General features: G+C 37.3%; 1 protein-coding gene across 1 annotated transcript in view; it reads right to left on the bottom strand.

The window, feature by feature from the left end:
• Window positions 1-552: 552 nt before the first annotated feature.
• LOC131048420 (uncharacterized) overlaps window positions 553-17033 on the bottom strand; it is a 48168-nt gene continuing 31687 nt past the window's right edge. The window contains exons 2-3 of the mRNA XM_057982376.2: window positions 1145-1252; window positions 553-983 (exon numbers count right to left, since the gene is read on the bottom strand). Coding sequence (XP_057838359.2) covers window positions 765-983; window positions 1145-1252 — 327 coding nt within the window. The 3' untranslated portion in view covers window positions 553-764. The remainder of the gene's footprint in view (window positions 984-1144; window positions 1253-17033) is intronic.

Here is a 17033-nt window from a genome sequence, read left to right on the forward strand (position 1 = left end):
CACAGTTTACCCTAATTATTTAGAAACTTGGTCAAAACTTAAGCCACTAATAAAAGTTAATTAAGGTTTCCAGATATCTTATATCTTTACAAAAGTATTTCCATATAGAAAATTAGTCTTTGAATTGCTTCTAAAATCCTAAAACATGGTAAAATGTTGACAATAGTTGATGCCATGGGACATACAAGTTACATTAGACTAGTGCCAAACTAGAAAACTTTTTTATAGCTTTAGTTAATGTAAAAATAATAATATAATGGAAAAAAGAACAGCATATCAGATGAAAAACAATTATCAAAGATAATGTTTTGCACAATTTCAAGCAATACAATGTTTTGCTTCAAAACCTCGTAATTGATTTATTTATAAGCATCTGGAGCTGAAATCCTGTTATTCCTTCTTCAAATGGCAGTTGATCAAATTATGTTAAAAAATAATCATCACCCATGTTATCAGTAGCACATAAAAGCACAGAATGGGCTGCTATGGTCAGATAAGCTTTTAATCGCACACGTTCTAATGAAGTTAGATTTCACAAGCCAACTAGGCTAGTAAGGAAAAATTGTGAAATTTATTCTATCTACAAAAGAATACAATTTCATTCTATCAAACTAGACGCACCAATTGTTATTCAGTTTCCAAAGGTATAAGGCATAGCCACACTGAGTAGGTAAAACCCATTTAAGTTTTAAATAAAGACAGGTGATACATTATAAAATAAATCTTGTGATTTCCAGATAGAAATTACAGATGTACCTTCGCACTTAAGACTGCTTCTTAATAATGTCATGTTCCTCAGCAACAACAGAAGCTGCTAATGCTCTGCGTTCATCGGCAGTAGCAGTGATGACAGGCATCCATAAATCTGCAGTTCCACTTAAAAGGCTCTGCACCTCACGATCTGCTTCAGATGATGATGATAACAGTTCATCAACAGAATCTAATTTAGCTGATATCTTGTCCAATTCTTTTGCTATTTCAACCTACACAATTCACAATATATATATATATATATGGTTACATAATATATAGAAAAATAATAAAACTTTATTAAAGAGAAAAAGTTGTACTAGAAACTGGCTTCTATGGAAGCTCCAATATAATCTGAAGCACAGAATTAAACTAGGAAAAAAACACAGCTTACCTCATCTGGTTGCTTTGACGGTGTTGAAGGCACTTTGGTAGTTTCCAGAACAAGAGCCTTAATTTTTGACCTCAATTCAGTCTCTGGTTGATTACTTTCAGCCTCTACCTGTGTGCAACAATCAAATGTAATTCAACAGTATACAACACCGTTTTGCAAACACTATCTTTCACCATTTACCATAATTATTAATAACATTACCAGTCATATTCACAAACAAAATCATGCTCACAAAATGGTAACCTGTCCCAAGAAAAACAACATTATGTCTCTAAGATTTCAAAAAAATTATATTGTCTCATTCTTATACAGTTTAAGGACAACCTGGTAATGGCTATTGGAAGCATTTCTCCAAAGCTTATGATTGACGAGATTGTGGTTGCTCTTCTCTCAAAGGAGATGGGGCAGAAAGCTACTAAATCCACCAAGGAAGAATTGATTGTTTGTGGACGGTGAAGAAAAGGACAAGAAGAAGGACAAAATAAGGGGCAAAAGCAGATCTAATTCTTGTAGGAATCTATGCCTACTGGTAAGTCCAAAGTCAAATGTTCTAACTACAACAAGATGAGTCTTTTCGGAAGAGATTGCAAAAAAGACAAAAGGAAAAAAGAAAACGTTGAATCTTATAATGATTCCAATTCTAAATCATCTCAAGAGGATGCAGGAGATGCCTTTGTTGCAACCTTGGCCATGCATGCATGTGAAGATGCATGAACAACTCCCCATTGGAGTGATTTTTCAAACTACAAGAGTTTTGATGGTGGGAAGGTCTACCTCAGTGACAACTCTTACCTCAACATTGTTAGTAATGGAAAAGTTAAGATTCAATTCTCTAATGGAACGATCAAGGGTATTATTTGCGCCCTACACAATCCCTCGTTTGGCACGAAACCTGTCATCTATCAATAAAACAAATTTGCAGGTGTGCAGGTTGTCTTTTTTCTTGATGCTAGTACTTACATATAGTGCAATAATTATTATCTATGTGCAACGACAAGATATGTAGAATCTACACCTATAACACTGGAACCTACAGCAAAGAGATGCCTTGTTTCCACTTCTAATGATCATCATTTCGGGTACTGTTGACGTGTATTTTATACACCATCATACACAGAATAAAATACCAATAGGCATCTTATCCTCTCTTGAGAAAATAGTCTCTAACTGCTGAAGATTCGCGTAAAGGATCAGTTAGGAAGACTCCAAGGTTCTGTTAGTAGGGTCTCTACGTGTGGACAAGCTTCCAACGGTATGATGTGATTTGCTGTTTCCTTCAAGGGGTCTTACGCATTCTGAAAGTTCAAGATTTTACTAAACTAAAGAAACTTTTCAAAAAATAACAAAAGAGTAGGGTTTGAAAGAGGTCTAATCTAGCCTAACCCTAAGGATGACTTCGTATGGCCAAGACTTGGCAAGATTCAACCAACTTCAATTTTGCCATAAGATAACAACTCAATTGAAATCGATGCGATCTTCTAAGGTAACAAAATGATATTCAATACATCAAAGATCAAAGACACTACCACGAAGGTACATATCCAAGATACAATAATGATTGAAGATTAAGGGACTCAAAGTATTCTCCAGTCGACCACGCAAGGCGTTCCTACAATCAGCAAGAAGCTAGTGGTTTGGATTACGAATCCTACCAAAGATCAAGTCTCACACAATGTCCTTCAAATTAACACACTACTTTGATTGAGCATGATTCAAGTAGATTAAACAACCATGAAGATAACCAAGAAAGTTGCAACAAAACACCATAACTTCAATATTTTATTGATTTCCAAGTCATCATGTACAACAATTGCTTGAATTCCTCTCTTCAAAACTCAATCTTGCTACAAAATAAAATTGCTTCTAACTTCTAATCTCTTAGCTATCTCTCTTCTCTATTACATCAACTATTGACTATTAACTATTACCAAATGAAATGAAAAATGGGGGTATAAATAGCATCCCCAATTACAATGAAAGGTCCAGATCGAAAGTAGATCAACGGACAAGATCATGACACCTAAACCCTAATTAGGGTTTGTTACAAAATGGCCTCCTTTTACTGAACAATATTAAATACATAGCCAAATATTAAATTTGGCACAAAAACCTAGGAGACATAAACCAATGACAAATAAGATGCCATGTCATCTATAACAACCTTTCATCTAGAATCTTATTCCCTTTCCAATATTCTTTTTTAGCATATGCAATGAATCTTGTCACGATTCCTTCGATTTCTGCAATTGGAATCTCGGGAAGATTCTTCATACTCTCTTCTAAGTGAATGACCTGATCGAATGCATCTAGAAGAGTTGCGTCCCAAGTAGATTCAAGTTCCTTTATTCTTTCAATCAGGAGCATGGTGGCAAACATTTGATCATATTGCTCATCTGTAACATTTGCGTCCTTGCAAAAGATGACCTTGATTCTATCCTCCAATTCCTGCATATCCACATCTGTCTCGACCTCGATCCTTCTGCCAAGAATGGTACAAAGTACCTCAAATACTCTGTCCTGGATCGGATTGATCACCTCCTCAACTTGGCCACATCTAACACTAATGTCCTCGAAGAAAACACTCTTCATATGGAGCAAGGTTGACCACTGAAACAAACTGTGAGATTCTCCATCCAAGATCTTCTCTTGCGCTAAAACTTTCCTTGATGTGTGTCTAATTACCTTCAAGACAGGAATGATGACATCTTTGGTATGGGCAAATGCAGCTACTGTTATCATCAAATTGTGGATTATCTCAAGAACTTGGATAGCTTGATGAATAGTCTTCATCATCCTTGTTACAAATTCTATGGCCACTGTATGAGATCTATCCATCCAATTACTTGTACGTTGGACCATGTTCCTGAATCTTTCTGCCTCATTGATTGATTGAAGTGGAAGTGCTTGCACTGGTGATCTAGCTGGATCCTGACGTCCCAAAGGTTCATTGATGTGACTGAAATATGTCCTCCATGCACCGACCTCTCTCTCAAGCTTTCTGTTCTTCTCCATTTCTTCTCTAAGCTTGTCTTTCAATGCCTCAAATGAATCGGTGGCATCATCTAAAGTCTGCTCTGCTGTAGATGGTCCTAGCTCAAATGTCTGTACATCATATTCTTCTGCTAGGATCTCACCTTCATATTTGTCTACTGTCGGTGTAGCTATCTGCAATTTCCTGGATCCAGTCTCATCTCGAATCATCTTGGACATCTTGGTAGCCTTCCTCTTTTCTGCTACTTCGTGGGAATGTCCAACAAGGCTCTCTAAATCAATTGCATTGTCCTCGTCCTCAACTACGATCACCTTGGTTAATCTTTCCTTCAACCAATCTGGGATAATCGATCTTGTTTCTTGAACTTGAATCTCTTTATGCACTATTTCTTCTTGTCTGGGAGGAGATGTCATTTCATTGTCCTCTTTATCTTCATCTAAATCATAATCTTGGAGAGATCCATCTGGTGACCCTTGTTGTGCCTGTCCTTCCTCTTGCCTATCGTTCTGCACCATAGACTCCATGGAATCTTCCACTTGAATTGTTCTCTTCTCTGGTCTAGAAGATGTACCGGATGATCTATCTCTGTTAGCCTCTTGTTTCTTCTTGGATGATTCTCTCTTTCCTCTTCGAACCTCTTGAATGGAGATTGCCCTCACTGGCACATCGAAGGTTTCCTTCACCTGAATTTCTAGGATTAGGATTGCCTTCACTCACACTAGCTCCACCTTCGGCTGGTTTCTCTTCCAAAGTGAAAGTGATAGCTATGCCTTGTTCTCTCAACTTCTGATGTTGTATGTCAACCCATCTGCGAGTACAAGACAAGACTGGTGCCATCAAAGTATCTAAATCCACGACCTCGGGCTCATTCCAATCTAACCTTATTGTTTTGCTTTCTCGATCATAGGAAGACTGGATATGTCTGCCACTGTCCTGAGCTTGGTCGGCCACTCTGTAAATCCTGCATTTCCTGATGAAATCCAAAGGCAATCTCGAATGCATTTTCCGTTTCACTTCAAGATCATCTAAGAGATTCATCATAAAATCTTCTATTTGGTACTCATGCCTAAACTTTCTGCCGACTGTCTCCTCTAAATGTCCATGTGGATCAAAGCTTTCTCTCAAAGCAAAAGATGGAAAAGAATACAAGGCTAACTCCTTCTCTGCGTCATCCATGGCTAAAGCATTAGGACATACCTCAACTGAATTACCCAAAATGATAGGTACTGGAACTCCATTCTGATGTCTGTGTCTGAATGCCTTTACATATGCTGCCAACTGTCTCGTTACTTCAAGTAACACAATTCTGTCTGTCAGATATCTCGGCAACATGTATGGAGGTAAAGGACATCCATGCACTCTAATATAAGTGAACTTGGGAAACTGAATGAACCAAGCACCGTACCTCTTTATGAATTCCTGTGCATCCTGAGATAATCTGTTGTGAATTCCACCTTGCAACGTCCTTGTGATGTGCATCGTGAAGGTATCATTAACTAGCTTGTAGTTGCTCCCTGGCGGATGATGCAAGTAGGCATAGGAATCACAAGCTCTGACCTCGCTGGGTCCTCTTCCAATCACTCCTCTGTGAGGTAGTCCTGTGTACTCAACACTCCTGATCAAGGCATAAATGACGTATGAACTCATGTGGAAGGACTTAGTAGCCTTGAGTCTCCTCAACTGTACGTCCAAGCAATGGCTAATCATCCTAGCCCAATGTATCGTACCTTTCCCTTGAACAATCACCTGGATGAAGTAGAACATCCACTTCTCAAAATAGAAGGCATGAGGGGCTCCTGTAACTCGGTTGAGCATGGTAATCAAATCTCTGTACTCCTCCTGGAAATCAATCCTGTGCGGTGTGTTCGGGACCTTGCTCAAATGGGGACGACTCTTGAGTAACCAGTTCTTATTGATTATGCTTAGACAAGCATCTGGATCATCTTCGTACATTGATATGGCTCCTTCTATACTCTTGTATATCATGTCCCTGTGCTCTGGAAGATGGAAAGCTTCACTTATAGCTTCCTCTGAAAGGTACGCCAAAGTGTTTCCCTCATTGGACACAATCGTTCTGGACTGTGGATCATAGTGACGAGCACACTCGATCATCAACTCATAGCACTGAACAGCTGGAGGAAAGCCGGCCGCCTTAAGGATGCCACTCTCGATTATTCTCCGGGCGACAGGTGATGGCTTGCCAATGTAAGGGACCTCTCGAAACTTCTTCGTGCTGAAGTTACCCAAGTTTGTATCTCCAATGTTGCTCCACTTCGACACGATCTTGGTCTCCACTTCTTCGGTCTTTTGATCTTCTTTCATGAGAGTTGAACGACTGGTGGATGCTCCCGCCTTCAGGGTCGCCATACCTACACAACATTTCATTATGAGAAGCTAGATTTTGCAATAAATAACATAGATTAGAGAATAAATTTTAGGAAACTTCATGATAAGTCTTTGAGTTATCATTTCCTAAAATAAAACGATTGAGCTAGGAATTCAAAATTCAAAATTTCAAAATTCAAAAAAATTTAGACTATGACGATTAACGAATAAAACAATAAAACCAAATCGCCATACCTCAAAACGAGAGCTAACTCTAGAATGCAAAATAAAAAGGATTCGCCTAGGCAAAATTGACGTATAAATAGTCTTCAACGCAATCTCTCCTTTTAAAATATCAATTTCGCCACCTTTTGAGTCTTTGACGTGATCTTCAAAGCAACGTTCCTCTTATCAAGTTCGCCACCCTTCAAGTTTTTTGACGTGATCTCCAATGGATTTGACAAGCTCGCACAAATGGAAACCTCAAGTTCGCACCTCCTTGCTTGGAATGAAATTCGCTCCACCTTGGATATCAATTCGCACTTTCCTTTGATCGCATATGAGATGAAAATGATAATGTGAAAATAATGATTTTCACCTCCCCTTTATAGCGCTCACCTCTTACCACCATATAGGCCGACTTTGGTAAAATAAAGCAATTTTTAAACGATTTTTTAATAAGTAATAAAGGCCGACCTCCATATCTTAGCGCTCTTTTGATTTTTTAATTAATAATTAATTAAATGCCTTTGTTTTTAAATTATCAAATTCGATTTTTTAAAGGCAAAATAATTAATAAATGTTAAGCGCAACATTTAAATGCTAATTTATTGAATTTCAAAAATTATCGATTTAGCAATTAAAATAAATTCAAAAAACATTTGTTTTGGGCGCCAAAATTTGAAAATGAAATATACATACCTCATCGCCCTGGTCCCTGACTGAGGGACAGGAGCGATCCATCAATTTGGTCTTAATCTTTGCATTTTTGACGTCCAAAGTCTTCATCTCCACGTTCGAATCGATATTTTAGCTGGGTCCTTCGAGTTTGATTGACTTGTTTGTGCGAAGGAATATCTTTAAATGTGATATCGCCTTGGTCCCTTGGAGAGGGACAGGAGCGATCCTTGTCTTCTAGCTTGAAATTCATCGTTTTTGATTCTAACTCTCCGTTCATTGCCTTCCAAATGGCGTTTTAGACCTTGTGCAATTTTATTTTGCTATGATCTTCGAAGGATAACATGTGTCTTGGCAAATATCGCCCTGGTCCCTTGGAGAGGGACAAGAGCGATCCTCATAATTTCTCCTTGACCTGGCATCTTTAATTTCTAATCTTCATTGTAGGGCGAATAATAACATTGTTTGTTCATTCCATGCTTGTTCCACTTGATTTTTGCAAGGCATTTAGACTTTAGAAAGATTATCGCCCTTGTCCCTTGGAGAGGGACAGGAGCGATCTGGAAGCTCTAGTCCAAATGTGTGATCTTTCAACCTTGATTCTTCGTTCATTGCCTCTTGAAGGACGTCCTTAATCTCACATGCACTTGCCTTGACATGCATTTAAAGGATCATAAGTGTTTTAATGAAATCGCCTTGGTCCTTGTCCAAAGGACAGGAGCGATATGAGTTCCTTGCACAAATTGGTAACACTTTGACGTTCAAAACTCTTGCATATCATCTTCAAAAGACACCTTATACCTTGTGTGATCTCGAAAAACTTTGGCTTGACATGAATTTGAAGGAAAATGAAGAATCCCAAGCAAATCGCCCTGGTCCCTTGGAGAGGGACAGGAGCGATATAGCTTCTGTGTTCAATTTGAGGATCTTTTAACGTTTGAAGTCTTTGTATATCACCTTCTAATCATGCCTTGGACCTCATACGACCTTGCAAAACCTTGACCTTACGTGATTTTTGAGGGATTTGGCTAATATAATAAACATCGCTCTGGTCCCTTGGAGAGGGACAGGAGCGATCCTTGTGTCCTTGGTCAAATTTGCGAACTTTGATCTCGGTTCTTTGTTCATCACGTTCCATATAGCATCTTTGACGTTGCCTATCCTTGCCTGATGGAGATGTCTTAAAATGTCCTCACCACCTTGTTCTTCGCCTTGGAGTGTCCTGAACTTGGAGGAACGGCAATATAACCATTATATCGCCCTGGTCCCTTGGAGAGGGACAGGAGCGATCTTGCTCTTGTAGGCTCCACATCACATTGCTAACCTCTAAAATTATCTTCAACGGATTCGCAACATTCCATTCCATTCATCCATGCCTTGGGTTTGATTGTAACTTAGCAAGAAATTTGTCTTAGACAAAAATCGCTCTGGTCCCTTCCTGAGGGACAGGAGCGAACTTGGCATTTGAGGTCCCTTGTTGACATTTGGTAATCTTCAATTTATCTTCAATGAGTTCATTTCACCCTGTTTCTTGCCTTCAAACTTATAACTTGCTTGATTTTCGTCCAGAACATGCCCTATGAAGAATATCGCTCTGGTCCCTTGGAGAAGGACAGGAGCTATAATGTACTTCGCCCTGGTCCCTGACTGAGGGACAGGAGCGATTTTGGCATTCTGGACCATTTTTCTTCATGTTTGCTCTTCAAGTTATATTCATTTGATAAAACATCTCCCCTTGGACCTCTTCAAATCGTCAAGTTGTCAAAATCCTGCCAGGACAAAGCAATATTTGATTTGTAGCTCCGGTCCTTCACTGAGGGACAGGAGCGATTTTACTCCTGGAGGCATTTCCGTGTTCGTGAAAATCTTCAATTTATATTCAACGGAAAGATCACGCCTTTCTTCATCACTTCCAACTCGAAATTCATCTTGACCCTGCAGGAATAGTAAGATATTTGAAAACGAGCTCCGGTCCTTCACTGAGGGACAGGAGCGATTTTGCTCCTACAGGCCAAAATATCATGATTCTACAAGTTTTATCACTTCACAAGGCGAAAACAAATCATTTCCAATGCCCAGGATCAAAAATCAAAAAAGTCAAAATTTGGTCAAAATTGCTCAATTGGACAAAAATTCACATTTCATCTTCAACACTTAGACAAATTTAAGCTCTGCACTCAAAAATTCCAATTTGAAAATAGACCATTCTGGCGAATTCATTGCATTCAAAATTTGCATCCTAGAAAAGGAAGCTCAAAAGCTCTCAAAACTGACTGGATCTTGGCCTAAAAAGACGGTAATTAAAACCCTAAGGCTTGACCCTAAATCCAGAAAATTGACAATCTAACAAAATCCTAAAACGAAAGCGAAAAACGAGCGAAAAACGAGCAAAAAGAGGGGGTCCCCATTTGCAATGGGGCAATGTGTGAAATGGTCACAACCGGTACCTATGCACACTCTTACCTCAAAAGTAAGTTACCACTGAGAAGACTGTGTTATGGCACTAACACATGAACCATATTAGTGAGAAGGGTATATGGACCTTGAAAGATAAAAATCTTGTAGCAAGGCTTGTTGATTGTTCTCGAGTTTGATTTTTCTGAACATTACATGTATGGACAGAAAAATCATGTTTGGCTTTACTCTAGTTCTCATGTATCCTATGGGATTTTAAAACTTATTCATTATAATGTATTTGGTCCTATAGATGTTCTTCTTTAACAAGATCCCTATATTATGTTTCATTGAGTGATGATTTTTCTAGGAAAACATGGGTTTATTTTTGTAGGAGCAAATCTGAGGTCTTTGGTCAATTTAGTGAGTTTACAGCTCTCGTGGAGAACCAAACTGATAAAAAGATCAAGGCATTGAAAACTGATAATGGAGGAGAATTCTGTTTGAAAAATTTTAACAAATTTTGTAAAGACAACAACATAGAAAGGTATAAGAGAACACCATACACTCCTCACAGAATGGAGTTGCAGAAAGAATGAACAAGACATTAATAGAGAAGACTAAGAGTGTGCTTAAAGGGTCTAGATTGGAGCAAAGGCAGTTAGTACTACATGTTACCTGATTAAGGAGTCTCCTACATTAGTGCTTGTTAAGAAAACCCTCAAGGAGGTTTGAACAAATAAAAAGCTCACTTCAACATCTGAATTTTTAATTGCAAAGCATATACTCATGTGCCTAAGGAAAAGCATCCGAAGTTAGATAATAGGGCTATAAAATGTATCTTCATTGGCTAAGGGTACAAATTTTAAAATCCTATGACCAAGACAATTCTATATAGTTGGAATGTGATCTTTAGATGGATCAGATTTTCCCCTACAATTGAGCAGTCAAAGTAGGTTATTAAGTTAGTTGTGTAGCTAACGCCAAAGACCAAGATGGCTACACCAAATGATGATGGACCTAATGAAGAGGCAAGCTTAAAGAGTTCAAAAGAGGAAGAACTTCCACCTCAACTTGTGATGAGATCCACTAGAAAAAGGATGCAACCAAAGAGGTGTATCCTGCCTGATTTTAGATGCATTTTTGTTTTGATTATGAGCACTGACGAACCTCAAAAAGTGAGAGAGGCCATGGAGATGGATGAGAATGAGTTCTAGAGATTGGCCATGGATGGGGAGATGGATGCATTGAAAAAAGAATGAGACAAGGGACTTGGTTTAGTTGCTATAAGGAAACCTTATTGGGTGTAGTGGTCTTCAAAAAATAGGTTTAGTTTGGATGGTAGCATTGAGAAGTACAAGGTGAGGTTGGTTGCAAAAGAGATTCCTAAGTTGACAAGATAGACTTTCGTGAGATTTTTTCTCCAATTGCTGAGTTGACATCTCTTAAGCTTTTGTTATCTGTTGTAATAGCTTTTGATTTAGAAATAGAACAAATGGATGTGAAAACAAAGTTCCTCCATGATGACTTGAGGAAGAAATTTACATGTTGCAACTAGAGCACTCTGTTGTAAAAGCTTTATGCATGGTTTTACATGAAGGACTTGGGGGAGGCTAAATACATCTTGGATATGGAGATCAAATGAGATAGAGAAAACAAAAAGATTTCGCTGAGCCAAGATAAGCATGTTAAATCTCTATTATAGCATTTCAATATAGCAAATGGCAAACCAACAGATATTCCTATTTCTATGGAGACTAAATTAGCAAATCAGCAATGTCAATCAGAACTCTGTCTACACCAATTGAGATGAAATATATGTCTTCTGTTCCTTATGCGAACATAGTTGGTAGTTTAATGTATGCTATGGTTTTCACCAAATGAGACAATGGCCAAATAGTGGAAGTCTTGAGCCGTTTCATGGCTAATCCTAGTGGAGATCAATAGGTTGCAATAAAGGTCTTCAAATATTTGCGAGGTATTTCCATGTATTCTTTATGTTATCAGGGAGAGGTGTCTCGGAGGACCTGCAACAATCAATGGATATTCAAAGATATGTGGAATCTAATTGGGAAGGAAATGGCAATGGTAGTAAATCTACCGGTAGTTGTGTCTTTAGCCTGTTTGGTGGTGCTATTACTTGGAGAGTGGGTTATGATGAAGTTATAATAGCTTATGATAGGTGTAAGAGAATCTACTAAGAAGATAGTGGACTCCTTTGGAACTTGTCATTGAAATTTGGGCCCATGTTTTGGGCATCATTTCTGAGTCATGGTTTTGGCCCATGGTTTGTGATTTACTGCTCATGTTTTCATGGCCTATTTATGCGATGCTTGAGATTGAGGTTTCATAGTGTACATGCAGGTACCATTATGCTACCAAAACTCTCCTGATTTGCTAATGATTTCTCCTGTGAAGGCTTGAGTCTAGAAGTTGTGGCTATTGTTATTAGGAATACAACTGATTTGAGTTTGGAAACTAAGTTTTTTCCTAAAAAGGTTTGCCCAAGATACATCATTCTGCAACAAATTTATTGTGTCTATATTCTTTCATGTGATTGTTTGATTGTACTTTCTATACATGTCTCCTCATAGATTTGTGTAGAAAGTGTTTTCACAATCTTAGCTTCTTTTCACATAGCATATGATATAATATCTGAAATGATTATTTCCAATCGTACTACATCACATTTGGTATCTTTGCATCACAATCTTGAGGGCACATTTCACAATGACATGGTAGTTCCATGGGGTCATTAATTTCAATGATACATTTTCCAAGCATATTATATGCACCCGATGGGTATGATCATATTAATTAGATATTCTCATTTTTCCTTATAACTGCTTGCAATATTTTGTGTTTTTTCTTTCTTTTATTAGCTTTATGTCTATGTTTCCATTTTCCTAGATAACATATGGATGACACAAAGAAGCTTTTAGTGGAGCATGCTAACACAAGTGACTTTGGCTATGTGTTATGTTGTTCATGCCAGTCCTTCCTTGCATCTCCTTACAATTTGGCATAGTTGCTAGGAGACCCATCTCCTACTTCCTAAGACGTGTCTTGGAGTAGAGACAGACGTCCCCAAAAATGTTCCAACGCACAAGGTTCTTCTCGTAGCCATCTCCGAAGTCTCCCAACCAAAAAATTAACGTCTCCCGCAAGAAAACTTAGGGCATAAGGTGTTGTAAAAAACTTCGATTCTTATCATCTATCATCACTCTTGCAAAATCACCATTACTCATCTATTATTAATGAAAAAGATAGCCATTATAGTCTTTTGATCAATCTACTCAATTGCCTCTCCAGAAAGTCTCATCAATGATGTACAATTCATTTTCTTGTAGTGTCATAATTTACTAACCGTTGTTCTTTTTTAGAGGTCACCAAAATGGTAATAAGAGATCTCTACATAACATCAATTCAACTATTGGATATAATAGAAGCCACTGAGTATCTCCAGCCTTCTCAAATATCTTATATGGACACATCAATGCAAACCTTCTCCATTCTCAAAAGAACAAGACAAAATTTCTCATAACTAGGCATCCACTATCCTTTGGCATGTGTATTAGCATCAAACTATCAATATTTTTGAATTTCAATATGTAATGATAATCTAATATGAAATTTGTTATGTGAGTTTTGAACTCTTTGACACAATGACATTTGTCATTTTTGTATTTAGACTTTGACGTTAATGTTAAATTTTACCATTGTTCTTTTTTTCAAAGTTCTATGTCATGATATTTTCTAGAAATTATTAAATTATTAAAGAAATTGGCATCTCCAAGTACCTCCATCTCCTATTTTTTAAAATTAGTTGTACTAATACTGGTACCAGGCTTTGGAGTCTCCAAGTACCCCCATCTCCTAGTAACCTTGCGATTTGGCCATTTCATTTATGCATTGGTTTGTTGTCAATCTCCTATAATCATTGACCTTTTATATTACGCTTTATGCTTTTTCCCCCACTTGGAGGGCATCCTCGTTGTGATTGTTATGTGCTTCCTTTAGTTCCTATGTTAGATGCTTATCCATGTTCTAATGCTCCTTGTTTAGCTCCTATGCTTTCCTATATTTCTACATTCCTTGCTTGGTTCCTATATGTTTCATTGTTACCATGTTTTCTACAAATGATTCCACATGTTCCTAGTTGTGTTCCTTTGTTTTCCCATATCTATAATATGTACCTTTCTTATATCCTTTGATTTTATGTTTATGATCCCTGCCATGCTTATATGCTACTATTATTTGTCTTATGATTCCACATGTTCCCAATTGTCTTCCTATGTTTTACCATGCTTATGATATTTAATTTGCTCATCTCTTACATTTTCTAGTATGTATATGATTTTTTATCTATCGTTTATGGATACTGTTGTTTGTCTTCATTGGAAACAACAATGGGGGCATCTTGCCTTTTTCCATGCTATATACACTTTCATGATCACATCTTCCTTATGTCCTTTACATTGTTATCTTATGATGATACCTCTTAGTTTTAATTGCTTTTAGCATATTGTTTTCTCCTTTACCCCAATTCCTTGCATTCTTTGTATGCAACCAATTGGGGGTAGGGTCAATATATGTCACTAACATTTCCTTTGTGAGTAATTGTGTAGTGACAAGCTCATTATCATTCCCACCTTGCAGGGAGCTTTTATTAAACTGTTTGTAGGGTTAAAATCTTCCTTTAGAGTCCTCTGGCATCTTATCCACTTGATTGTTGTCCTTTCTACATAGCTAGAGCTTTTATCACTTTCAATTATAAGCAAACTCTCTTGTCATTATCCTTTCACTTTTACTAATTTCATACATACTTGCTTTTAGCAAGTTGCATTTCTATTCATTTTTAAATGCTTGAAAAATGCTACTCAATACATGTGTTTTTCTGTTGTTCAAGTTACTATGGAACACTCATTGTGAAAAGAATTTAAGAATGGTATGTTACTTTACACAAATTTGTATCCTTGATGTAAAAAATGTCCAACTTCAATGTTGATGGCTTGTTTTACTTTGGCATGCATCCACCTAGTAGTTTGCATGCACATCAAAGTGGGTGTAAAACATAATGGTGAAAACTGCATCGCCATGCCCTTTTCCCTTATGTTTTGGGCCTACTCTAATTAGAGTGTCCTTAAATGAATTAAGAAATGTACAAGTGCCCTAGTCTTGCATGAGTTCAACTCATAAGATTCCCATCTCCTGATCCAATTAACATTCATCCCCAAATATTTAATCTTGATCACCTTGGATCAAATCTGCAGGTGCAAACTAAAGAGCACTCACAACAACCTTTTACTTTTCAAAACTTGATTAGTCACAAATGCATTACTTCAAAACTTAATCATCCACAACAGTGACATAAATGTAAGATCAAGCAATTAAGAACACAAGAACACAAGATTTACGTGGAAACCCTTGCAGGAGAAAACCACAGCAAAATATTGCTTATATTGGAAACTTCTTGCAATCTTCGTAGGCACCAACCTATAAGTAACACCAATCCCCTTAAGATGATTCGTAGGTGCCAACCCAGTAGAGACACCAAACACTACAACTGAGCACCAACTCAGCAAGAGACACCAATCTCTTTTGATGAAAGGCGCCAACCTCTACAGGCAAGAATCAGGTCTTCTCAATTCTGCTACAAATCTGCCTTAAATAGCTGCTCCAAATATCTTCAAGATCTGCCTTAACTCACTCAAATATCTGCTTAAAATATATCAACAAACCTGCAATATCTCTGCTCAAGATCTTGCAATAATTCTCCTTCAAAACCTGCTCTCAGGTCTGCATTAATTCACCTTCAAAGTCTGCTCTTAGGTCTGCAATAATTCATCTTCAAGGTCTGCCCTTAAGTCTACAATAATTTATCTTCAAAGTCTGCCCTTAGGTCTGCAATAATTCTTCTACAAATCGCCTCCAAAAATCTGCTATTTTTGCTTGACAAAATCTCCTTAATCACTGCAATTTTATTTCCTCTTCAGGTCTGCTCTTAGCTCTCCTTTATATCTGATCTTTATGTCTCATAAATCTGCTCCAATTCTCCCTCAAAGGTCTTCTCTTAATCTGAAAGATATTCAATGACTTCTTGCATTCTAACCTGCTAAAGATCCTCAATATATACATGCTCAAACGGTTACATCCACCCTCAAACCAAGTCGGCCAAGGTATTTTATTTTATTTTAATTTAAATTACTTCCTAAGAAAATGGGTACCCATATCATGGAGGTTGGCCCACTAAATATAATTTATTTTATTTTCATTTTAACATACGAAATAGGCACTTAAGCATGAGGTCTGCCCCTAGCAGAAATGAATTTATTTAACTTTATGCAAGTTGGCCAGCATAGATTTAATAGTCTTGGGTGCCAATAAGCAGGTTGGCCAGCATATAAACTTAAGCTTTAGACTTGTGTCAGCATATGCTTAAACTTTTGCCTTTGAATCACCTTGAAATTGTTGGAATAAATTAATATTTACTCTATGCTTAAGTTTACTTAGGCATTAATAATTTTGTTGTTCGGAAAACATTATTTAATATTTCCTAAGTGCATTGATATTTGTAGTGGTGTAGTTGGTGTTTACCTACTCTCTACATACTCTCATTTGTGATTGAGACACATGTCATTATCTTGTGTTCTCTCACCCCTAGCCTTTTGCTTTATAAGCAAGGCTCATGTAGATTGTTTAGCACTCCTATACATTCATTTTTCTGGTGAAATATTTTATACTCTCCCCACGAAGGTTATATTGCTGGTTGTGGTCCTGGCAGTGGAGTCTTTTCTCCAATAAAAATAATGCAATTTAATATATTTAAATTGCCTTCTTTGCTAAACAATATCTTGATGATAGTATTTACCAATCAAAAAAAAAAAATCTCGATGATAATGCACGATCTAACTCAGTCCTTTGACATCAATGACAATAATTTCCAACACAGACTCGATCTAAGTCAAGTTAATAGTAACAAATCTAAATCCTGAACTTCTAAAATTCAAATTTAAGGTAATCTTGTTTGCTCCTCCTATTAGCTGTCTTGAGCCAATCTAGTGCATATTTGTGTTGATGTGTGTCCTTGGTTATTAGATTTAAAGGCATTTATTCATTCATTTGAAATCATTTCGGAGATCATCTAGGAGTGTGCTAGGGTTACTCAAAGGAATTGTCATCGAGCAGTTATGAAATCATCACAGCAAACTATTAGAGCATTACATTAGCACGCATCATCTCAGGTCCATGCATGCTTGCTTTTTTTCTTCAATCTTTCAC

This window comes from Cryptomeria japonica, chromosome 8 (genome assembly GCF_030272615.1).
Source record: "Cryptomeria japonica chromosome 8, Sugi_1.0, whole genome shotgun sequence".
Lineage (NCBI taxonomy): Eukaryota > Viridiplantae > Streptophyta > Pinopsida > Cupressales > Cupressaceae > Cryptomeria > Cryptomeria japonica.